The sequence below is a fragment of the Marmota monax genome, unplaced genomic scaffold, assembly GCF_021218885.2.
Source record: "Marmota monax isolate L192 unplaced genomic scaffold, Marmota_monax_Labrador192_F-V1.1 WCK01_AAM20220418_F8-fsc00071, whole genome shotgun sequence".
NCBI classification, from domain to species: Eukaryota; Metazoa; Chordata; class Mammalia; order Rodentia; family Sciuridae; genus Marmota; species Marmota monax.
In genome coordinates this window covers 2,698,651-2,725,431 of record NW_026695217.1, presented here as the reverse complement: position 1 = coordinate 2,725,431, position 26,781 = coordinate 2,698,651, and the positions used below count along the sequence as shown (strand labels likewise).

The window sequence follows — 26,781 nt, the reverse complement described above, 5'->3', positions numbered from 1 at the left end:
GATCTTCTGTTAGGTTGTATGCGAGGACACTCAAACCATTCTGTGGCCAGGACACCAGCCCCCAAGGGCGGAGCGGCAGGAAGAGGAGGAAAGCAGAGCCCGCTGCCCTGTGTCCTCCACAGGCCTCACACAAGCTCACGGAGAGCTGCTCTGCTGAGAGCTAAGGGTTTCTGGAAGTTAGTTCTGCATTTCTATCATCTCAGAGCCCTTAAATAGAGGCCTGGCTCGTTCTATGAGCCCATATTCTGCCAAGGGTGGCAACCCATGGATGTTGGCACTCTGGCCAACTGAGATACTCAGCTCACCTGCTGATATAGAACCTACACTCTCCCCTAGATCTCCATCATTCAGTGATTGCCAAGATTATCACTCGTTAAAAAATAAAACAGCTTTTTTGAAAAAAAAAAAATCAGTGTTTATGGAACCAGAGGAACACCTGGAAGGAACCAAAAGGGAAAGGGTTTCTTGTACCTTCTAACAACTCTTCAAAGTCATCAACAAAGAATTCTCGCAAAGGCGGTCGCTTAGGCCGTTTGAGGGTATTGACAAGCTGCTGAATTTTTGCTGATACCCGGCTACTTACTGGTACTCCTGAAAAATAGGAATCACGGAGTAGATGATCCGAGCATCACAGGTGTAACAAGCAAAATTGAGAAGTAACAGGATGGAACCTAAGGAAAGTTGTCTATCAAATAAAATATTAGTAGGCAGTCTTAAAACACTGCATGGCACTTTAAGAATTGGGACATTAAGGGCTGGGGCTGTAGCTCAGTGGTAGAGCACCCACCTTGCACATGTGAGGCACTAGGTTTGATCCTCAGCACCACATAAAAATAAATATATTGTGTCCAACTACAACTAAAAAAAATTAAAAGAATTGGGACATTAAATACTTCACACAGGTTTTAAAGATAACGGGACAATGTACAATCCACAATTCTTAACATGAAAATAACACTTTTTCCCATTAAATAGTTCCACTTAATTTGGTTCTGATGAATCAAAGGTCATTTCAGAAGGCCAGTGGATCCCAAGCATAGTTTAGAACACATAAGGAAAAACTGTTCCTGGACCACCCAGAGCTTCTGATTCATTAGGTTGTGGCATGACCAGAACCTAATGAATCACTTGTTCTAACAAAGATCCACAGGTGATTCCGAGGAGGGTGGTGTCACAGCATGAGAAACCAGGGACTTCCCAATGTATGCTTCAGGACTTACCTGGATGAACAAAAGCAAAGGTGACAGGATTATTAAAATGATAAGATCAACAACGAGCTATTTAATAAAAGTTTTGATCAAAGAACTAAAGCAAACTGAAAAGCATTCAAGGAGAGATGGGGTTGTGACTCAGTGGCAGAGTGCTTGCCTAGCATGTGTGAGGCACTGGGTTTGATCCTCAGCACCACATAATAAAGGTATTGTGTACAACTAAAAAAAAATAAAAAACATTCAATGAAAACCAGCCATAATTGGAAACCGGACAGCTCAAAGTTGGCTTTCCAACTTTGACTATGCAAAAGAGGGCACACCACCTGGGACCTGGACGTTCTATGTAATTATGAATCAGAGATACACAAGGACACAAACACAGTGAGAATATGGCTCATCAACACTAGGCTGATTATCTTTAAAAAACAAAGAATAACAACTTTACTGCAGATTCTAACTTTTATGACCAGGGCATCGCTGAGACTTAAGAGGAAGATCACAGCAAAAAGGCCATGTCCGTAATAAAGGTATTGTGTCAAAGTGTCCCTAATAAAGGTATTGTGTCCAAGTCCTGCTGCTTTGGGTTGGGTAATAGAAATAATCACTTTCACTAAAACATACAAGATTACAAATAAAAGGAGCCAAGGTGAACCCTCTGTATTTTATTATATCATTCATAATGCTTGTCCAGATTGGAGAAAAAGAGCTTCTTTCAAGAGCTAAAGCACCATTCTGCCAACAGCTGTCAAATTTTTATACATTTAACTTCATCTTTCCCTTCTAAGTAACTGTTCACAGTCTTAGCACTTGAACTCTAATTTCTTAATTGCTGAAACAACAATGGTTTTTCATTAGCAATAATATCAGCATCTCATAAAATTTCTTTTTCTTCTCATGACAGGCTTCCGTAACATTACTCCTGGACAATGTGGGAATGATTTGTATTTCCTGTGGCCCCATAATGAAGGAAGCTCTATGGCAGGTTAATAAAGAATGATGATTAGAGTCAATGAACTGACTGTAAATCTAGACACAGCATATCCAGTCATGGGCACAGAAAGGCAAAGCATGGCACAGTAGGAGCTAGCGAAAGAAAGAAGTCTCAAAGACCTACCGTCCCCAGTCTCCATGAGCTCAGCATTGCCGTACTTTGGTGCTGTTCGGGATGTGGTGGAGCCCTGCGGCCTCTCCACCTGTATGGAGTGTTCTGAGGTGTATGTGGTTACGTCAGGAGGTGCAGAATGATTTTCTGTAAAGAAGCACATTGTGAGGTTTTCCGATGATCTTGACAGTTGATGGAAAGGCTACGCAACAGGGCTTCAAAAAAGCCACATCCTAGAAGAGTCTGGATGAGGTGTGCATATTCGCAAATCACCATACAGAAGGGTGACTCTGAATGATAGCCACAAACCCCTGCACCAAGACCATCTTTAAGGTAGTTTATACTGTTCCAAAGGCAACAAAGTTAGGGCAATCTTCAGGCGATTTCACAAGGAGCCACGTTATTAATGAGTCACTAAAACATTTTAAGCCATTGGACAAGACAGCATGAGAAAGGTGTTTGTTGAGTGGTTTTTGTCTGTGACATCAGAGGCAGTAATGAGATCAAACTTTGGCACCAGAGGGCCTGTCATTCAAATGCCAGCTCTGCAAATTCCTAGAGATCTCGCTCAGCAGCTTAACCTGTCTCAGTTTTCTTATCCATCACATGGGAACAATAATGGCCACAACTTTGGCGGATAGTGGGGTAGATTCAACAAGCTCACACATGAAGAGCTCTTAGGATGTTTCTCAGTAAAGGCGTCAAGAAATAGCCAGTAATTTATTATTTTAGTATGGATAATACTGAGTTGTTATACAAAAAAATGTTTATGAACTAATGTGTATTAAGTGGTGTGTTATACTCCAATGAAATAAGCTTTTCCTTTTCAGCATTGATGGTAAAGAACTTAAGGGCTGAATGATAGAACAGTGTTCACATTTACTAAATAAAGCCTCAATGATGGCATGCCTAATAGAGACTATCAATGCATTTCATAATCTTGTTTTAGTAATGAGTATTACATTACTAATTTTGATTCACTAATTCTTATTAGAAACTCTGGAGATCTCCTTTGTAATATTCAGTATGTCAGGAGCACATTATCTTTTGTGGCTGAAAGTGGCACTCCTCCGGCACAGGCTCCCTTTCCTGCCCACTCCAGTCATATACTTGGAGGCTGTTTTATATAGTTAAACCAAAAAAGCCCAAAACCGTGAAGCAGAAAACCAAGGCACTAAACAGACTGTAACAAGGATGCTCACAGTCTGAGAACTGAGCCCAGAGGCTGAGGCCGTCTTGCTGAACCTCTGATGGGAACATGTGCATCATACAATTTTTTGAGGCTCCGTGCATGCCTATGAAGGCCAAATATTGTTTTGGGCATCACAAATTTCAGCAAGTAGGCAAATCTGCAAATACAGAATCTGTGAATAATGAAGACAGACTGTAGAAGTCAGCTTGCATATATTGAATGACAGCTGGGAAAGATTCGTCTGTGTTCCTGGGGTGGTTTCAAATGTTGCAACCCAAGGCGATCAGCTCCATCTCCACTTGCATATAATACCCCCAGCAGCTCTTGGGGACTTGAGCCCAAAGGCTGAGGCATCTGGCACCAGGTATGTAACCCAGTTCCCAGACTGATGTGTCTGTTTTCTGTTCTATGATGGGCAGATGACACCTACTAACACAGCGAGAATTAATAAGTATGCATAAGCATCCAAACTGGGTCATCAGGCATGCAGACACGCACTGGGTACAGACGCCATATGCCATACAAAGCCATGAGTGCAGCCCATCACTCGCAGCTTTCACACAGTCTGGATCCTGGAATGTCTGAGGGTGTGATAGGCGTCATCAGCCTCTGGAACAGATCCTTCAGCATGTCCCTTACCAAGAACATCCCCCATTAGGGGTGGAACTGTGTCTCCAGATCCACAGGTTGAAGCCCTGCCTCTCAGCAGGGCTCAGAATGTGTGTATTTGGAGGCAGGGACGTTAAACCGGTCCCCTATTAAGCAAAATAAAGCTGTGAGGGTAGACTCCAGCCTATTGTGACTGGGGTCCTTATAAAGATCAGAACACACAGAGGACATGTGAGGATATGGGGATGGCGGCCACCAACCAGCCAAGAGGTGCCTCGGAGAAACCAATCCTGCCTGTGCTTAAATGTCAGGTTTCCTGCCTGCAGAACTATGAACGCACACATGCCCACTGTTTAAACCACCAGAGTGTGGGCTCTGCTATAACAGGCACATGTGGGGGAGATTAGCGGGAGTGGACCTGTGCGTGCCAAACAGGGAGGTGTGGAAGGGCAGGGCGCCCCACCTGGAGGCCATGAAGATGGGGGAAGGAAAGGCTCATTCATATTGCTCAGGCTGCCTTGACACTCAGGACCATCTTTATCCTCTTCACCACTTCCCATCCGCACGCCCACCAAACAGGCTTCAGTTCACGCTTCAAGATGAACTAGTCTCCAGAACTCCATCTCCTCACGGCCAAGCAGTATTCTCACTTCAAGTGAGAACACACAGATGCTACTGTAGGATGAATAAAATTTGAAACCAGGCCCCTAACACGATAGTGGCTAGAGTATGAGCTCACTGCACCTCCAGCTGATTCCGGGGACTCTGCACGTCAGCAGGCTGCACTGTCGGGGACTCGGTCAGGCTCTGCACTGGGCACTGTGCCCACTTTGAAGGTGGGGAAAATGATTCCTGTACATCTGGTGACTTAAAAAATAGCAACAGGGACAGCTGGGAGACTCAAAGTGCTTTCCAAATTAATTTATATGTCACCTCACGTCTCTCTCCCTTTGAACTCCTCCCGTAAGTCCTAACTGCAGGATGACAAACCCAGCAGCTGGCCACTGAGGTGACCAGGAAGCTGCCGCTGTGGTGCCACCCTGTGCCTGCTGTGCCAGAGGGCAGCACTCCTGCACCAAGTGGGGAGCCACCTTCCGAGAGGACTACCTAAAAGAATGTCGCACACAGAGAGGCTCTAGCAGCGCTTGCCGAGGAGCAAGAAACAGTGGGCTCAGGCTGGAAGGGCAGGTTCAAGGACTCAAGAGCTCATCAGCTCCAGCACAAGGCCAAGGAAATACACATGCATTTTGAAAATTGAGGACTCTCATGACGAGTTCATTTCTTCTGAGCAAAAGTTACCCGCTGTTCTTTAGATCCGTTTCATGGGCTTTTAAAACTAAGAGGAAAAACGGCAGCTATTCTTCAAGCCCCACGCCAGCTGTCACCTGCACTGTGAATCCACCCCTACAACCATCTCTAAGACCTTTACCTCCACTTCCCCCTAATGGTCTGCAGACTTTCCCACTGGGAGGTTCCATCTCAGCTACTCTAATTTACTACTCTGAGCAGTTGACGTGGGTTGCTTCACAATCTAGAACGTAAGATATAAGCAACACAAAGATTAGAAGACAGCATCATTCAACCATTTAATCACAGTATCTGCAAGTTACTTTGACCATGATTACCAGGATCACTCCCTGCCCCTTACGGGTCCTCAGTCTATCACTCACACCAAAACGGTCCACTCTGTCTGCCCAGCTGCTTCTTGGCCATGACCCACTTCTGGGTGTTGGCTGGCCCTGCATGAACTTACCTGGGTGATTCCTCAACTTCCCCAACTTGACTCCTTCCTAACCATGTGCTTCTGTAGGTCTCTGCTCACTCCAGCTCCCTAATGGGTTCAGTTAGAGAAGATGTTCCTGAGGTGCTGAAGCTACAGAACACCCTGCCCACACCTGCCAAGCTCAACAAGTGTTGGAGAAAGAGTTCAACGAGTAAAGTATGAATGAATCAATTCATAAACACTGACAAGCAGCGGTAAAGTGCTACACTTCTAACACAGGCTCAAAAGAAACATCAATTCTAACTATGACAGAGTCCCAAGTGGCCAATGGTGACAGATCCCACTTGTAGACCATGTTAATTAATTTTTGGTCTCCAAATGACTTTTAAGAGATGCAAAGTCAAAAATACCGTTTTAATGTGTAGAAAGCAACGTGACTGTGTTCCACTAATTGACATCGGATAATAAACAAAGCTCTCAAAGGAACCTAACTTTGCATAAAGAACATCCGATCCCTAGGATCCCTAGGTGGATTAAAGCCACCACCACTGTTCAGTGAGAGCCAGAATAAATATGCTCCCGTTTCCTGACAGGTGGCAGACTGCTTCTACTTGGGGATACAGAACCAGGCAGCCAGGTGAGCACTTTCAGGTGAGAGAAGCAAGGAGACAGGATTTGTCTATTTCTCCTCGCAGGCTGCTCCAGTGTCCCAACTCCTAGGCTGCCCCTATGGGAGGCTACAAAACCGCAGAGGGACGTAGGCCCAAGCTGTTCAAGAGATTTGCTGGACCTCAGAGGGGCTGAGCCTGGTTTCTCAAGTGTAAATCCCTCCCCTGCCTTAACAACTTCCTCAGACATGATCTAGACAAAAAAACAATTCATGCTAGGAGGAATTTGGAACAATGTAGAAAGGAGGGCGCCATGCCATGTAGTGTCAGAGCACCCAACTCTGTCCTCCTTTGGCTGCTGGACACCTGGACACTCACAACATCAACGCTGTCTTCCATTTCCAAATAATCAGAAGGTGAAACTTCCTCCTCAGTCTTGCTAGAGTCAGGGTCTACTTCTGATGGTTCTAAGGGGATGCCGGTGTAACTGGCCTCAACCTGATGACATGCAACACACATGAGGATCAACCCAGGCATGTAAGCTAGGACTCAAAACACCTATCACACCTAAGGAAACATATTGCTGCCTTTAATAATCATTCAAAGACAGGACAACCCTGGTTTCACCTCGTCTTCTGCGTATTCATTTTCCCACATTGTGTTGAACTGTTAATGGCGACTCAACAGCTGCCCTTCAGATCTGCATACAAGTCCTCTATAGATTTTGACAAGAGACAGTCAGAAAAGGCTTTTGTGGTTCTATATGCAAACATTTCTCAGTCAGGTTCTGAGTCCAGGTCGACTTCCACAGAATGTTTTTCCTCAGATTTTGACTGGTTTTTCTTCACGTTTATACCGTGATGACCCCATAAAGCTGAGATCTGCAATGGAAGCCCTATGATGCACTCAGCGTCATGACCAAGGAAACAAACACCACAGTACCCCGAGCTCTCATATCGTGTGGTAATTACTGCAAGACCTCCCTTCATGCAGCAAGGCAGAGGGTTCCTCTGGGCCTTTCTGCCCTATGGTGGGTCTTTTTCTCTTAAGAGCTCCAAGAAAGAAGCTGTGAAACTCATGAACACAAAGGGGCAAATGACTTTGTTACTACCTTGAGTTAAATGCATTTAAATATTGAGAAAAAAAAAAACAGATGTAAACCAATGTGTTCCTATTATATCATTCACGTGTAAGTGAGCAGATCAAGGAAGTATTCCTGCAAAAGGAGCAGCAACCTCCTGCAGAATGGATTGTGAAGTGGATGACTAGGATATTTTGGGGCCCTCGGATTTTTATAGAGTCCAATTAAATATAATCAATTTTTAAAGATGAGAATCATGAAAGCATTTTGAGGGAAGAAAGGCCCACACCTGTGTTTTAAGTATACTGATGGGGCAACAAGGTATGGACAGCTTGAAAGGGAGAGCAACACGAGGTTAAACGGGACAGGAGGAAGCCTGCGAGACCCATGCTGTGACCAGATCCACAGACACAAGACATGCAGCTGAGCAGCAGTGGCTCAGAATCAAAAGCAGGCGTGGTTCTGAACTTCACAGCTGAAAGTCTCCATTCTGCCTGGTGCTAAGCTCATTCAAGATCATCTTCCCTCCCCCCACCTTTGTTTTTTCTACAGAGGGATTAAAAACTAAGGGTTGGCAAACTACAGAGAGTAGTTTTCCTGCCGCCTGTTTGTATAAATAAAGTTTTATTAGCACACAGCCATGCTCATTTGCATCTTGTCTACAACTGTGTGCTCAACAACAGAGCTGAGTAGTTGCCAACAGGGCCATGTAGACCACAGAACCTAAAATATTTACTCTTCAGCCTTTTAAGAAAAACTTGCTGACCTGCTCTAAAGTTATAAAGTTCTAGCTTCAAGTTCCCCAGCTAAGAGGGGTGGGCACAGTAGGGAGGTCCCAGTCCTAGGCAGCCAGGTTGGACAAACATCACCAACCTAAAGGTGGAGGTGATCTTTTAGAACATGTTTGAAAAGTATCAAAAACACTTAGGAGGATTACACATAACAAATGAGGGCAATTTATCCCAATAGTGGCTATTCTAGCAGAATCTAGAATTAAAATGCACAACTGCCAGGCCCTGATAATTATGTACCCAAGAAGCAAGCAAATCTCCAGAGTGAACATGATTGCCTGTTGACTTCCTATCTTCTTAGCAGGAACAGATGCAAGAAATCTGATGAGAATGTAGTGGTTATTACAAACAGCAAACACCAAAAGTAACATTGATGTTTACTCAACTCCAAAGCACTCTGGAAATGGCAGTTACTTTATGAATATCTGGCTAATGAAAATATATCCCTACAATATGCTGTGACAATGTCAGCAGATGAGTACATCAAAGGATTAGAGGCTAATAATATGTTTGGAGCTGAAAAATGAGAAAAGCCATATAAGTCCAATATCTTAAATATAAGTTTATTCTAAATAGGTAACATGCATCTCATGTTGTTCTGTTGCTTCTGGAAGTGTACTATGTGGTCTCTTCAATTCCTCCATCTCTATTTTGCTAAATAATTCCTGTAATATTTTAATCTGTACATATTTTTACAAATATACCTCTTTAAGTTTAAAACATTCCACTAAATCTACTGCTTACTGTACGTTATGCTCCACTGTTGATACTGGTAAGATACTTTAGAACGTGAGACCCTTCATTTCTAATCATTTAAAGCTTTTGATAAATACGTTCTGGTAACATGAGTCATCCAGGTTCTCACAATGGAGCTGGCCTGTAATGCAGGGACGTGCACAGGGCAGGTCTGACCTTCCTGCACTGTCCTTGTTCACACTCTCAGACCTCAGCATCCTCAGGTGGAGCCGAGCTTGTAGGGGTTCTGCAGTGTGAGAGTCACAGGCACACCTTGCAAGATGCATAGCAAGCAGAGCAGGAGAAAAAGGGAAAAGCAACCTGCAACAGGATTTTTGCATCCTTGCCTAAACAGCTTGGCTATGTCATGGGAGATGTCCCTATGTAACTGTTGGCATAATGAAATTTGTGGAATTATCTACAAAAGAAACTTAGAAAACTGCTTCAACAACAAAGTAGAAGGATGGCCTACTGTGGAGGGAAACCGCATGCTTTTAAACTCTTTAGCCTTTCTACTACTTGGACGAAAGAAGTCTCTGCAGTATCCAGCTTAAGTTCTTTACCTGAGGATCAGGAAACATGGCTGGGGTCAGTTCTGCCCTGAGCTCTTCCAAACACCCCCACACTCACTCAAGCTATTGTCTCGTGCATAGGCCTTTGAGGATCTCAACCAAAGGTCAAACCCTGCCACTCCTGACTTCTCTTTTGTTTTGTGACAGGAATAAAGTATTCTAAGTCTCATTAGGTTTATTTTGTCATTGCTTTCTTTCTAAAAATACTTCATACTTACAGAACATTCCCAGATATTCTAGGAACTTTAGCTTTGTGCCAAATGAGAAATTACTGAAATGTCACACACTGAGGAGTTATATTTAGGTTACACTGAGCCTTGATGTACATGAGTAATGCAACCTTTTATAGTCTGGATAAATTTAATTCTCCATGTTATAATTTCCTCCAGAATTCCAAGTGTAAACTCACACAGGGAAAGCCAAATGCAGTGATTACGTTGTTCAGAAACGTGTTCCTCCTGGTAAGATTCTGAGCACCTCCTTGAAAAGTGAACAAAACTGGAAAATATGAATCCTTTCAAATACAGAGATCATGTGGACCTTCCTGCCCAGGTGCCAGGTCAAGTTGACGAAGTCTCCGCCACCACCCTGGGTCCCAACATGCACGAGAAATTGTATTATCTAAAAATACTTAAAGGGGACACAATTCTATTAAATATTTAACTTACTGTGATTTCAAACAGGTTTTAGTTCACATAAACCAGTGTCTATTGCCAGAAATGTGTTAAACTAATACCACTTTGCTTTCAGGTTATTACTTAGAAACTTATGAAAACGTCCTCATTTTTCTCTTTTTACTCATAACTCTTCTGTGATACACAAGAAATAAATTATTTTTTTCCAGGTCCCCCCGCCCCCCGCAACACACTAAAGATCTAAAGCAGGGAAAAGTGACATTAAGACCACAGTGGTATTCCCAGGAGAATTGAGAGAGGACCCCACTCTCCCAGCATTTGACAAATTGTCTCATTAGAGATGTGAAATGGCTGAGGCTTTTAAACTTCAACTTCATTCATGGAGAATAAATGGGGCCAAGACAAGATCAAACGGCTGTGCCTGTCCACCCAGTGGTTAAGGATCTGGAAATAAACACCCTGGCACCTGAGACAACTTTACAGTTACTGCTCCCCAACATGCTGGGCTGCAGACATGAGCTGTGCCCACAGTAGTAAAGACTGACAGATCTATAGCTGTGTCTATGCTCCCACGACGACCCAGTGAGCAGCAACCTCCTGGGCCTGACTTGCTGTTTTAATGGGGAGACCACACTGAGCCATATCCAACACAAGTAATTTACCTAAGTAAACTTTTTATCACTCAACTGTTTGAGCATCTTAATCCACAGCAGAAAATGGGCAAAAACAGACACAGGTGTCCTATTTTTGCTCTGAACATAAGGACTGCCTAGGCATACTGAGTGACAGGCACACTGGCCAGGTGGAGGCTGAACAATGCGTGTCACTACTCACATTTCATACAGCTACTAACTCATCTAACACGCTCTGATTTTTTTCCTCTAACAATTCTTACTTCATCTTTTCTACACTCTTTTCAAATATCTTAGGGTAACACTTCCTAATCTGTTTCTCCACTAATCCAGAAAGTGTCCCTTTTGACAGACCCTACATACCAAATAGAATGAAGCATCTAGGAATCTCACTACCTAAGGCAAAAAAAACAGTGGTGATTAAGGCCGCCTGACTTCTTCAAGTGGCTCCCAAAGTAATGCAACTCTACTTCAAAATTCCATCTTGTTTATCAGCACTATGGAAATGTCATTTAGAATAACGTCATTTAGCATATTTTAGCATAACTGAGATGAAAACACGTAAGCAGAGAAGGCTGCAAATTTCCCTCATGACCAAGAAGGCATTTCTTTATAGATGGATCTTGAAATTCCAGCTGTGGGAGAGACTAATGTGGTGAAGTTCCAGACAACAGTACAAACCAAAGCACCCCAAGCGTCAGAGGGGCTCCATGCTATTTCCACCAAATGGATTCTGCACCCAGGATACATACAAAAGAGAACAAGTAAACAAGGGACTCTGCTATCTAGTGCTTACTCAGGTAACAGAGCAAACCAGTACCAGGAAAGGCGGTGAGCCAGCCAGCAGGGCACTCACCTATGTGCGTCTGTGCCATGACGTCCGCCAGCCTGTGGGCGGCCCCACTGCCCCCGCTCTGTGTGGAGGAGGAAGAGGTGGTGGACGTGGTGGAGCCATGGATGGCTTGGCTGATCCAGTGCTCCATGTTGATGCTGCCCTGGCTGGAGGTGGGGGTCCCCTGGGAATCACCCTGCACCGAGCCTTCGTCTTCCGAGCCAGAAGAGGTATCTACGTGGAACAGGAGATGTGGTTGCTATTTGTGGCAGCACAGAAGCCCCTCACTCTCAACCCCCCTCCCAACACTGCCAGGTCCACCTCACCTCACACAACTGTTCAACAACAATTTGCTTTAAACACCCTGAAGAAGTGATTCCACCTTACAGATAATATCTTTTTTCCCCCTTAGTAAGAGTTTTTCATTCCAAATGAGTTTGTTATAAACATTTATTTTGATGTTATAGTATTAGATGAAAGATACTCACCAATTTTCCCTACACAACCCTTTGGAAAGAAATCAGTTTCTTTGCATGCATCCGTCAAGTGCCAAAGATGGAGTCACACTTCCTTAAGAACTTCCAGTGCCTGTGCTACTTTCACGTGTTTCAGAGTGTGATGGTTTTAGCCCTTGGTAGTCCTGAAATGCTCTAAGCTACTTGTTTTAGGCTCACTATGAATATAAGACACTCATGTGCCTCCTCCAAGATTGGGGAACTATTGAAGAAATGGTGTTGAAAGAAGAATGCCCCTTACAAAAATGGACCCACCTCACCTTCACCAACCTGCATGCTCCTGAGGTTTCTGCCCCTTCCTCTGGTGCATGCCATAAACTTTCATCACCTTACAATTTTATACACAAACTAAATCTATTTACTTTTACAGTATTCATTTCTCATGAAATCTCATTAATTGCTTATTTATTGTGTGAAAACTGGGAAACACAGGTTGAGATCAAACACATCCATGTTTTTCATTGAAATTAATGGCAAAATTTCCATTTAATAGCTTCCTATTTAGCTGTTCTTGCACAAGCAAGAATGAATCATTGCAATGTGTGTTACTTAAGCTTCACTGTAGGATTCACACTCAGGATCCTTCCTACCCACTGGTGACTAAGATGACAAGAAGCAAGAAGCCATGTGAACATCTCCACAACATTCAGCAGGAATGATAGCAATGACAACTAATGCCACAACATGGTGTTTAAACACAGGATTCTTCACACATGACTCATGAGTCACATGACCTATGCTACCTAGAAATTTTAAAAAAACTGTTGGAAATTTGTTAGAAAAGTGACAATAAGAAAACTCCTCCTATTCACATATTACTTAGTTTATATAAAAATACAATCCATATAAAATTCATATATTCTACATTTTCATACTCAACTTTTAAGAAATGCACATATTGGGGTTGTGGCTCAGTGGTAGAGTGCTTGCTTAGCATGTGTGAAGCACTGGATTCGATTCTCAGCATCTCATAAATAAAGGTCCACTGACAACTAAAAAATGTTAAAAAAAAAGAAAGAAAAAAGAAAAGAAAAAGCAATGTATCCTTATCCCCATACTAAAAATGGCCATTTCCCCAGGAAGCCTTTCAGGCCCCTTTCCAGCCAATCTTTCACTCCTCAATATTCCCAACCTTTTCACTAAGAAACTGTGGAATAACGTTTTCCATGCTACGTACACAAAAATTCTCCACAAAGTATTAGCAAATGAAAAAAGCAACACATAAAACAGAAAAAACATGACTAAGTGGTGACTAGAACTGAACATTACCAACAGGAATTAAGGTGGGCTTAACATTGAAAAGTGAATGTTACACAGCACATAAAAACAGAAAAGCCATATCTGAAGACAGAAAAGGTGTCTGATAAAATCTATCACCAACTGAAGATCAAGTTTCTCAACCAACTAAGAATACAAGGAAATTCCCTCAATGCATCACATGACATTTATGAAGAACCCACAGCTAACATTGTATTTAAAGGTAGAAGATGAAATGCACTTTCCTGGAGACCAAGAACAAGCCAAGGACGGCCCTCTTATCACTTCTGTTTAACATTATCTGGAAGATTCTAGCTAATGAAATAACAAATAATCAAGACATCCAAACTAGGAAGGAAGAACTATCTTTTTCACAGATGACCTGATCCCTGTATGTAGAAAATGGCAAGAAATCCAGCAAAATTTTCCCAAACAGAAAATGAGTATCAGGGCTGGGGTTGTGGCTCAGTGGACGAGAGCTTGTCTAGCAAGTGTGAGGCAGTGGGTTGGATCCTCAGCACCACATAAAAATAAAGGTATTGTGTCCACCTACAACTAAAAAAAAAATTTTTTTTAAAGCGAGTTTATCAGGATCATAGGATATAAGAGACAAAATACACAAATACTAACTGAACAATTGTAAAATTTCATTTGCAACAACATTAGAAAACAAATACTGAGCAAACATCTAACAAAAATGTATAAGACTTATTATGCACCAGAAACTATGAAACATCACCAAGAGAAATAAGACCCAAATAAATGGAAATTTAGGGCTGGGATTGTAGCTCAGTGGCAGAGTGCTTGCCTAGCTCATGTGAGGCACTGGGTTCAATCCTTAGCACCACACAAAAATTAATAAAATAAATGGAAATTTAATATGCAGATACTCATGTCATGGACTGGAAAACTCAATCATGTCCAGGAAGCAATTCTCCAATAGATCCACAAGTCCAAGGCAATCCTTAATAAAATCCCAGAAAGCTTTTTGGTTTTTTGTTTGTTTTGTTTGATAGAAACTGAGTGCTTATTCTAAAGTTTATTTAAAAACATGAAGACCTAAAATAGCTAACATAATTTTGAAAAAGGAAAAGTAAAATGACGGACTTCACTACCTGATTTTAAAACTTTTAAAAAGTTGCATTAAGTAAGACAGTGATATTGATTGCTGAAGGATAGGCATATGTCTATTATCAGGGGAACAAAACTGAATTCAGAAATAAAGTCTCACGTTTATGGCCAATTTTTGATAAAGGTTCAGAAACAACAAGAAATAGTCTCTTCAAATGCTGCAGGGTCAGCTGTTCAATTCACTAAGACCAAAATGTCCTCCTAAAAGACAACATCAACAACCAAAAAAGAAATGCAGATCCTTACATCATAGTACACAAAAATTAACTCAAAACGAATCACAGACCTATATGAAAGGCCTGAAACTATAAAACTCGAGAGCTTCCAAAAATATAATCCACGAAATACAAATTGATGAATTGGACTTCATAAAAATAAACTCTCGTTTTTCAAAATACTTTCCTTTTCCGTGGCTAACACAACAAAGTCGCCACTAACACACACTAGCTTATAAAACACATTTATTATATTACAGTTCGGCAAGTCAAAGCCTAAAATCAAGGTTTCGACAGAAGTGTGTTCCTTCTAGAGGCTTCAGGGGGAAATCTAAGCATTCCATCTCAACATGTTTAAATTCAACATCTAGAGAGTCCCTTTTGTGGTGTCAGGTAACATACCCAGGGACTAGGATAAAAAGTCTTTGGTGGAGAAGGCACACTATGCCGTCTACTACCAGACACCATTAAGAAATGAAGAGAAACCACAGTTTGCAAATTGTACACATGTAAAAACGAATTATATTGTTTATATGAAGAACTAAAAACCTAGCAAGCTGATAATCCCATCATATTTAATTTTAACAGGCAAAAATCTGAACAGATATTTCAATGAATGTTTTCAAATAATTACTAAGCACATTAGAAGAGTCTTATTATCCTTAGTTGTCAATGAAATGAAAATTAAAACCAAAGACATACTCTTTCCACTACATGCTCTAGAATGGCTATTGTAAAAATAGAGACAATGTCAACCACTGGTGATGGAGCACCTGGAATGCTCATGTGCTGGTGGGAATGCAAAATGGTGCAGCCACTTTGGAATCAATGGGGCAGATCTGTCAAACCTAAACAAAAACATTTAATGAAACAATAATTCCACTCCAGGAATACACTCAAAATACATAAAATGTATGTAAACTGTGTAGTCCATAACACTGTATCGTTAACACAAAGCAGACGAACACAGACATGAAAAGCATTGGGACCAAAATCACAAAAAACAGATCAGAAAGTAGGTTCAATCCTTTATTTTTCTCACAGACACCAGAATAATTTGTTTCATTTTGGTTTTTGAAGATCGTAAGATAAAGTTTCTAATTATTTGGGGTAGAATAAAACAGAGAACTTGGGTAGTTACATAGAATTTGGGATAAAATAAAAGCAGTATTACATAACCACCATAGTTTGCATATGGTTCAAGTTTGTCCTCCAAAGGTTAATGTGTTGGAAGATAGCACTCAGTTTGTCAGGAGGTGGTGGAACCTTGAAGTTGGTCCTAGTGCAAGGTTCATTAGGTTGTGTTATATCCCCCAGAGGAACCAACAGAGTTCAGAGGATCCTTAGTTCCTGAGACATTAAGTAGTTATAAAGAGAGCAAGGCTGGCCCTGACTCCCTCTGGCTTCCCATCTCTCTATGTGCTCTCTCCCTCTTGAACCTGCCATATGCCATCTGCTATACTGCAACAAAGCCAAAGGCTCAAACTAGAGCCAAGCACGTGAAGGGGCCATGCTCTTGAACTTCCAGAACTGTGAGCTAAAGTACCCAGCCTCGGGTATTTTACAGCAACAGAAACCAAATTAATGGAATAGCAGAAACAGGTTATTACCTACAGCCATTTCAATTAGGGGTTATCAGGCTTGTGGACTGGATCTGGCCCAGTGCCTTTGTAAATAAAGTTTTATTGATACACTACACCCATCAACTGACATTCTGTTAATGGATGCTTTCACACTACTGTGGCACCTATCACAGAAACCTTTTGGCCTACAGAAGCTAAGATACTATGTGGCACTTCACAAAGTTTGATGACACTCAATTCAGGTAACTACCTATAATCGTCCAATGTTCTTCATTTCTTCAATAATACAACAGAGCATATTTAGGACACTTTGAGAATATGTATGTACCAATCTAAGCTGAAGAAAAATATGAATTCTATTAGAACTCTACAGGTACCAATTCTTTTCTTTTCCATATGAAGAATCAAATGGATACAATTTATAAGACTTTAAAGTACATATTAAAGAGTCTATGAAAAGTCCAGAAGACCTTTCTAAAGTAACTCAAACTGCTTTTGGACTTCTGTTTCATAAACTCCTGAATTATAGCACCATTTATTGGAAGCCAAAAAGACAGGGTGAAGGAAAAACAGTCATTTCTTAGATACTCTCAATACTTTTAAGCAGCAGGGAGAAACTCGTTACTCACCTGGAGGAGTGTAGGCATCCATCGAGGTCTGTACAACCAGGGACCTGCGTTTGGAAGGCATAGGCACCGCCATCTTCCTTTCTTTGTGTTTCGCAAGAGCTGCCTGAACAGCTTCTGTGTGAACGTCTGAAACCAAGATAAAGTCAATCACTGCACTGTTAGCCCAGGATCCTGAAGGCCAGTACCTTCCTCCTTTCCAAGGCATAGTCGCATCTTACTGAGGTTCACCCATAGGAAGGGAAGGAAAGCAGTCAGACCTACCACCCTGAAAGCCTAAATAGAAAGTTTTTAAAATTCAGACTTTAATTGTACATTTTATTATCATAGAATTGGCATAAATGATTAAACATTGGCTATAAAATGTTCTATGATTTTTCTTAAGGATATTTCTTTGGATATTCAAATTTCTTTGGATATTTCTCTAGGTCATGTGTTGGAGCCTTATAATTCATACCAATGTATTGTTGAGGGACGTACATACAGGTTGCAGCTTGTTAGTAATAGAACCTACACTTACTGAGCACGCCCTCAGTGATGGGCCAGGCACTGTATTAGACATTTCATGGATATTAACCCATTTTCTCAATTCACCATGTATTTATTGAATGACTATTCTGAGGTAGAGTCCCAAAGGGTTGAAAATCCAATGGTGATGTGACAGATGTAGGCAATATGTCTCATGCAGCACCGTGACAAAGATAACAATCAGGGTGGAGAATTAATATATGTAACAAATATGCCAAGTGGCTACTTTTACTCTGAAGAGTGGGGACAGAGGAGAGCTCCCACCTGAAGAAACCCCCCCCCTTTTTAAATGAAATTGGACTGAAAATGAATAGCCCTTAGCTGTCAACATGAGCGTCTTTCCCAAGGCACTGGAGAAAACTACCAAAGTGGAGTTGATTGAGGTCAGGCTTGGGGAAGATGTCTGGAACCAGCTGTGTTGAGTGTAGGTCCCCGAGATGTCACTGGAAAGGTTGGAGCATAATGGTGTTTAAACTGAGCATGAGTGTGGTCCTGGCTGGGGTTGAGGGAAGGAGGATGCAGGCATTATGGCCCATGGCCACGGCCATAATCTGAGGCTATTCAGGTAAAGAGGGAAAGCATGGGAGGCAGGCATGAACCTACTTCCATTTTGGTGGAACCATTCCTGTGGCTGTGGAGAAGACTGAAGGGGATGCTCTGAGACCAGTTGGAAGTCACTGTCCACATAATGAAGACAACCCTCAGGGTATTCTAAGCAGTTCTGAGTAGGTGGTACCCTGATTATTCTCATTTCATAAACAAGCAATCAGAGGTGCTCTATGAGTCAGAAATCTCCCAGTTATGAAACAGGTGAGTGGCAGGGCTAGGAATCCACTCCAGGTGTGAATACCTCTAGGGCCTCCAACACCATTGTGCTCTAACCCTTCCAGTGACATCTCAGGGACCTACAGACAACACAGCTCCTTCCAGACATCTTCCCCAAGTCCAACCTCAGTCAACCCAGTTCTCTGCCAGAGGACTGGTTTCCATTTTGGTGTGGCTGGGCCAGGAAAGTCTAAGAGTCAGGTTCAGCCTCCAGCTCTTTCTGTAAAGAGTGGCTCTGGGGGCACAGCCACACTGCTTGTCCCCGTACAGTCCACAGGTGCTTTCACACCGTAGAAGCAGAGACCACAATTATGCCCAGAGCTGAAAGCATTTGCTATCTGGCCCCTCACAAGAAACCCATGGCTCCCCGGGTTTGAAAGCACTCTGCATGCCCTACACAACTAAACCATCATGTTGTCTTATCCCGTTTAGCTTGTGTGTGCACTAGTCTTTTCACCTCAAGGAGACTCATAGTCCTTTAAGACAGAAACCTAGTTTTTTTGATCACTGCTTTCCTAAGTTTCTGATCAAAGACTAGTAACTGAATGACATGGACCTGTGGGCTCAAAACTGAAAGCCGATCCAACGTGAGAAAATATTAGTTTTTCACGAATCAAACACTGTCAATTTTACACGTTCTCCTTTTTAAACTAATAATTTCAAACTTAGAGAAAATCTACAAGAGTAAAGAATTCCCTTTTAAGCTTTCACCCAGCTTCAACCGGTTTCCGCATGTCACCCCACTGCTTTGCTTTCTCCGGCCCCCTCCACCCTCTCCAGGCATTGTTCTCTGAACCACTGCTACTAAGCCATGCAGTTCCTAAAAGCAAAGAAATCCCCTTATGTTACAAAAACTTTCCTCAAAATCTCGAAATTTAACAATATACTTCTATCATCTAATCCAAAGCCCACATTCAATTAGTGTCAATTACCCCAGTAATCGATGGTTACTTGGTCTTCCCAGTTTATGATATAACCCAGGATGAGATGGACTGCATTTGTCACATTATCCCTCCTCAATCTAAGTTTCTCAAATTTTCTAGAAATTAGAAATTTTGAATAGTACAGGTCAGTTGTTTTGTGGCCCATCCTTCAATATGGTACTTAGTTTATCTTCTTTCCAATGTCCTTGTAATCAGATTTGGATGATGCATCTCATCAGGGACATGGCAGACAACTGTCCTCTACAGGCGACAAGCTTTGATTACTGGTAAAGGTGGTGACTATCAAGTTCTTCCAGGGTACAGATGCTACTTTTCCACTGCAATTAAGAAGTAATTTGGGAGGAGATACTTGGACACCATGAAATTTTTAAATAATCTTTGGTTTAACTTCTCTACCTCCCTGGATAAAGGCAAGAGGATACTTAAGCAAAACAAAACTGACCGCAACTTGAAGAAATGTTTACATGCTTCTTGCTGCACAAATTTGTCTTTAGGCACTCCTACTTTCAGGGCTTCCTCAAAAGGCTTGGTATGCACTTATATATCATAAATAATGCTATTACCAAACTATGATACTTTTCTACTCCAAATCTTTCAAGATCCATGAGAGGTGAAAGCTGAGCAATGCATAAACTAATGCAGTAACTAGGCAAATTCTTTTAAAACAGACAAGTGTATACTCTATTTTTACCATAAACAGTACCACAATAAACACTGAAATAATCTATAAATAGCACCCTAAAGATTCTATAAGACTCTATATTGAATAATAACGTTAAGGAAAATGACAGAATAACCCATCCACAAACGGCATTCTAGGGTCTGATCCCCGCAGACCCACAGGCAGCAAAATAGCCAATTAAGACGAGGCGAAGATGTGGGTAACTGCCCCAGAGCTGAAGATCAGCCTCTTGAGTGTGCAGTATAATTATGGCTCCAACCTTCATTGGCAGAGCTGAATGTCTAATTCAGCATTTACCTCCATGTGCTAAGCTGATGTAGGGCTTAACAATCCCAGTTCAACCCAAAATATCCACGCCAAATAAGAACGTTAGCCTACTAACGCTTTAAACGTGATTAGATGACAGAATAATCTCTGTGAAAGATGTTTTGAAACATGATCACTGGCGGGGGAAGGAGCCCAACCCCGGCATCTGGTGACACTTCTGATCCTTCCAAGCTTTGCTTCTTCCTCCTTTCGCTCTCCTTAAATCCAGTCCCAACTTGCAAGAAAACAGAATTGTTACTAGTGAAGCTTCAACAAAGTCCAGCTTATAAGATGCAGGTCTAACAGCCAGAGAGCTGATCCTAAGGAGGAGTCCAGGGCAGAGGAAGACATGCCACAGTGCAAAGGGACACCTGAGGTCTCTTTCCTGCAGGCGCTAACACCAGTGGATGACGGGAAGGCCCCAGCCAGTTGGAGTGCCCAGGACGCAGGGAAGGAGTAGTATGGGACAAGCAACAAATGAGGTTGGGTATTAAAGAAAAAGTTTATGGTTTGTTGTTCCAAAACCAGATGAATCCTAAAAGAGCTCCTAAGATCAAGAACTCTCCAGAAAGCACAGCAAAATGGATAAATAGGTTGCTATAAATCTTCCCTTTGTTTTCATAAAATGAGTCTATGAATGAAATTCAGCAGCTGTGATGCATCAGAAACCCATTAAAGGACTTAATTAGTGTCCCACATAATCTTAATTATAAATGTTCTGTACAGGTTTTTCCCATCCAAATCAATTACCAACCAGATGAGAGGCCGAGAAAGGAGAAGGGAGGAACAGAATTCACTTGCGAGCAGCAGCCTAGCCACATAGTGGGGGCCGATTGCAGGGTCCACCGTGTCCATGAGACGTTTGCAAGATTTGTGGGCACACTAGACGTGCAGTGTTGTGTACCCCTGTGCCTGTCTGAAACACAAACCTAAAAAGAACTTGCCTCAAGGAAATAATCTGGCTCCAGAGCTGTACATTTAGTCTCCTAAACAGACTTATTTTCTAGTATTTCTAAGCATCAACGCAGGCGAATAACAGTGGATGAAGATGTTTCAGCCTGTGAATAGGCTAGGATGAGGAGCTTACACTCCCATGGAAATGGGAAATGATTTTCATTCAGGATCCCAGGGTGGCGTTAATATATTACCAAAGCAGAGAAAAGCAGCAAACATGCACCCCAGGAAACAGGACAGGAATAAGGGAAGTGGGCAGAACGGCTGGACCAAGGACTGTCAGGAGACCTTAGCAAGGGTGAGGGCCCAAGGGCCTGGAGATGAAGCCTTTGGCAATGTGGTGCTATAGTGCTCTGGGATGATGTGCTGCCCTCCGGGGGCAAGGAGGAGTCTCTGGGGAGCATCCTGCAAAGCTGTGCGGGTACCTGCTGGCTGCCATATGGTATAGGGCCTAGACTGGCTGGGCACACAGCAGGCCCAAGTGAAGCTGCAGCTCCTGAAACACCTCTATCAATAGCTGAAAACAACATGTAAAGGGCTCAGATCCACAGCTTCCAGAGAAGGCAGTGAAGGATGAACTTGGAGCTGAGAGGCAATCGATTTGAGGTAGCTCACTTGGTGATACGAAGTGAATCCTCCTTGTCTGTCCATCTTTGCTCTACCAGTTTATGGTTTACTCAGGTTGGGCCTTTAATTCTAGTAAACCAAAAGCATTATTCTATGAAGAGAAATGATTTAAGATGAGCTTCATGCAGCACTAAATAAGCAGATCACTATCATCTTTAAATAATTTGTTGAGAACTAATGTTTATAGCATTAGACAAATTGTGCTAATAGGTATTTTCTAAGCAGAATTTTTAAAAAATCCTGAAAAATGGCAATAAACCACTTAGTATGTCATACAAAAAAAAATGACTTTTTTTTTCCAGGAGAATATAAAAGCTTAATACCACAGCCCAAGCATTAAGCAGCCACTCCTTGAATGTCTCCATTTTCTGCAAACACCTGTTCCTAAAATAATCACTGCAAGCATCTAGTTTAGAAATTCAGTCTTCCCTCTACCAACTAGGTTCAAAGAGGAATCTTACCCCATTCTTTGACTTTGAAAATTTTACCACCTACTGCCCCTCGAAGACATATTTGAAGTTTTTTCTCTCCCTTTATTTCCAAGATCTGAGATTCTGCATTACTGATAGGAAACTAAGATTTGGCATTGGTGTGTCCATCTTTCTAGGAAGCAACGGGCTACTGGACTGTCTCGCTGTGGAAGCAGAATCCTGGCTCTGCCAACCCACATCAACACTAAGGTTTTAGTTCTTCTAAGCCACACTTTCCTAGTTTGTAAAACAGGAGCATTTAGAGTTGGTGCAATAATTACATGAGATAAAGGGCACAGGCAACCTGCTGGGTACCTGTCACACAGCAGGCACTCAGTACTGGTAGTTGCCCTCATTAATATTTTGAGGCAATGGCTTTTAATGAGTATGCAAAACTGAAGAATCCCAAAGGGGTTAGACTGTTGACTGATTCCATGTTTTCTTCACACACTCGCTGTGAATTCTTAGAACGGTACTATCCTGGAACAATACAACCTGCTGTCACTCAGGTAACCTGACACAGGTGTTCCTGAAGAGCCACAGACAATAGGCCATGAGAAGAACTAGGAAGAGGGCGGGCAATGACCGGGACCCTCAGCACATGCCACATAGGAGCCAGTCAATAAGACCCGGTCATGGCAGCCTCTGCTGTAGTGCCCTGAAGGCAAGCAACCACCCACCCACCTGGTGTTCCTCCCTCTTCAGGTTTTAACTCATCAGAAATCTAAATGAGGTCAATGAACAAATACAAGTTGTTAGAAACCCCACCTTTCCTTTTGCACTTCTACTTTTAAAACAGGATGCAGCTTGTTTCACTCTGCAAGAAACTAGTATTCCAAAATATGAGTACTGGAGTATTTGAGACAAAAACAATTTAGAAGACCTTTGACCTTGGAGAAAAAGGTGTGGTCTAAACCACTGCCCCTTATACTGGCTGCCACTATTGCTATTATAAATAGTCCAGAATATGACATATACTCGAGTCAAAAGTTGATACCTCTCTCCATAAGTTATAGTCACTATCCATTTCCAGAAGCTGTTGAGTTCACGACTCTATATAGGTAATAAGTATTAGAACACATATCTAGACAAAACAGGTGGCAAATTTCACAGTTAATTAAAGAAGAGATGGTTTCTCCAATGAAGGAACTTAGTTTCCTTATAGTAAAGCATTTAAGCCAGCAAGTTATAGAGCCAGAGCACATGGGTTCAAATTCCAGATCCTCTATGTGACCTTGGGCAAGTTACTTAATCTCTCTGAGCCTCAGTTCTCTTAGGTGTAAATTAGGAAATAAAAGTACTTTACCTAGGGGAAGCTATGAGGATTAAATGAGTTAATGCATTGAAGAGTTTAAAGGAAGATCCTGGCAGGTGGTAATTTAAACACTGCACTTGTTAGACCTGAATGTACTAATTAATGTAACTCAAGTCCAAGAGAATGTTTAGAAAAAAAAAAAAATAGACGCCTCCCCTCCCCTGAGGCCAGTCGTTCACTGATCTTTTCGCTGTCTGGACCTTCTCAGGTCGGCTTCCTTCTGTCACTAATATGAACTTGGGTCTCCTCCGGACCCTCTTACTGGGTAACAGCTCAGTTCCTGTTACCACTATTGTTCAACTGTTGGAATAAACCACTTTATCCATTTACCTATTAAATGACATCTTGGTTGCCACCAATTTCAGAAAAATTAATGTGCCCATGTTTTCAATTCCTTTGAGTGGCCAGGAGCACGATTACTGGATGTGGTAAAAGGGTTTGGTTTTATAAGAAACTGACCACCTGTCCTCCCCTAAGCACCCACTCCATTCTGCACTCCTACCAGAAAACTGAGGGTCCCCAGCATTTGTGTCAGCTTCTGTCATGTTAATGGCATCTTGTAATATTAATCTGCATTTCCCTGAGGAGACAAAGAGCATCTTTTCCTGTGTTTACTTGCCATCTCTACTTCTGTAGGAAAGAATCTGCTCACAACTTTTATCCACTTTTTGATTTCTGATTCTTTTGTTTTGGTGTTTGGTACTAAAGGAATTTGGAATTGAAAACCCAATACCATTTACATTAGTTCCTTGCTAACACATACAAAAGCAAAAATTTGTTTCTTCTAATAAATGCAGAATAATTTTTTATCCTGTCTTTTCTTGATTCTTTTCTACATAGACAATCCTGTCATCTGTGAACTGAATTTATCTTTTTGTTCTTACTGTATTAGCTAGGACATCCTAAAGAATGGACGAGAGTGATGAGCGGTAACCACCTTTCCTTGCTCCTGATCTTAGAGGGAAACCATGTAGCTTCTCAACACTACGGTGCTAGCTGTGGGATTTTTGTAGATGCTCAAATTGAGGAAGTTCACTTCTACTCCTAGTTTGCTGAGGGTGTTCCTAGAAATGGGTCTTAGCTGTAGAGAAAGGATTTAACAAAATCTATCGACATGATCATGTAATTTTTCTGGTCTGTTGATATGAATTCCATTGATTTACAAATACTAAACCAGTCTTGCATTTGTGAAATAAATCCCACTTAGTGGTGTGTAGATATTTCTATACACCGTTTTATTCATTCTTCCAATACGTGGAGGGTTTCTGACATTATGAGAAGCGTTGGTCTGTTTTCTGTCCAGTTTTGACATTAGGGCAATAGTCGACTTGCAGAATTAACTAGAAGCTATTCCTTTTCTTCTGTCTTAAGGGGATCATAGAACAGTGGCAAAAGCCTGCCTCAAGCCCATCCGAGTCTGGGCTTTCCATCTGGGAAGGCTGTTTACTCAGTTTAATGAAGTCCTTTCATACAATCTAGTTTTCCCCGTTATGAGCTTTGGCACATTGTATCTTTCAAAGAACCGCTCCTTTTCACCTAGGCTTGTCATACTTGTGGGCAGAGTTATACCGTTTATTGGGTTTTTAGGGTATATGGAATCAAGAGCAGTGTCCAATATTTCACTGATGGGATTAGTTAATTTGTATCTTTTCCCCCCCTGAGTTAACTAGAAGCTTATCAATACTATTGAGCTTTCAAAATGAAAACTTAAAAAGAAGCCAAGATTTCGTTATTTTTGATCTAACTGTTGCTGTAATTTGAATTATGTCTTTCTTTCTGGATACTTTAGATATGATTCGCTCTTTCTAGTTCCCTCAGGCCAAAGGTTAGATCATCATCAATTTGGGCTTTTCTTTTCTAATGACAGTATTCAATGCTACACACTCCTAAGACTATTTTTGCTCCATTCCACAATTTTTGACCATTTGCATTTTCACTTTTAGTTCAAAATGCTTTTCAACTTTTAAAAGTACTTCTTTGATCTCTGTATTACTTCAAAGTGTATTGTTGGATCTGACTGTTGCGGCTTTCCATCTGAGTTTCTATTACTAATTTCAAGATTAATTCCCTGGTGGTCTGAGAATATACTGTGTGATGTTTTTATGACAGAATCTTATCTTCATGAACGTTCTATGAGAGCTTAAGAATGCATATTCTGCTGTTGATGAAGGACTCTGTATGCCAATTACAGCTAGTTGATTGATGGTGCTGCTGTTCCAGCCATCTATGTCCCGATTTCTCCTGCTGGATTTGACAATTTCTGATACAGGGATGTGGAAATCGCCCATGCTAACAAGCCTGTCTTATGTTTTATGGGTTGCCTTATGCACTTTGTTGGTGGGTACACACACACATATATTTTTCTTAGAAAAATGACCCCTTTATTATGATTTGCTGCTCTTTATCTGAGAACTTTTCCTTGTTCTGAAGTCAGTTAGCTACTTTGATCAGTGTTACCATGATAACTTTATCACTGTGCTTCCATCTATGACTAAATACTAAGAGATTTCTTTAGGCAACATAGTTCAGTTTTAATTCAGTCTTTTTAATCCACTGAAAATCTTAAGTGTTTAGACCATTGAATTTTAAGCCGATTGGCCTTTGAACCAATGTTTTTATAACTGTTACTGTTTATCATTTTTGCCATAGATTTTTTTTTGCCTTCCCCTCCGTCTCTTTAGTTTTAATTGAGCACTTTATATGATCCCATTTTTCTCCTCTTACCACATAATTCACTTTAAACATTTAGCGGTGGCTTGTAAATTGGCAATGTGTGTTTGTATTAATCCAAGTCCACTTCCAAATCATACAATACCAGCTCATGACTGGCGTGAGCACTTGACAAGGGCACTCCCAATTCTTCATCCTGTCCCTTGTAACACGGCTGCCTTCTGTTACCCCACCATGCTATAGTCACACAATATATTGCTTTTACTGCTAGTCCAAACAGTATTAGGTCAATTATGAATAATAATGAGCAGAGATTTCCTCCCCATTTACCCTTCCCTAATGCTCCTTCCACAGAACTGCATTTCCAGCCTATCCACACCATGTCTACTGAGGGTCCACTGGTATGTGTT

At 41.7% G+C, this 26,781-nt stretch overlaps 1 protein-coding gene across 7 annotated transcripts in view; it reads right to left on the bottom strand.

Moving 5' to 3' along the window:
- The window catches only part of Dip2c (disco interacting protein 2 homolog C), a 380,677-nt gene that overhangs the window by 126,657 nt on the left and 227,239 nt on the right, over positions 1-26,781 (bottom strand). For all 7 annotated transcript variants that reach the window (XM_058575053.1, XM_046432034.2, XM_058575055.1 and 4 more), the window contains 4 exons: positions 17,054-17,179; positions 11,748-11,957; positions 2,326-2,460; positions 472-591 (listed from right to left, as the gene is read on the bottom strand). In XM_058575053.1, coding sequence (XP_058431036.1) covers positions 472-591; positions 2,326-2,460; positions 11,748-11,957; positions 17,054-17,179 — 591 coding nt within the window. The remainder of the gene's footprint in view (positions 1-471; positions 592-2,325; positions 2,461-11,747; positions 11,958-17,053; positions 17,180-26,781) is intronic.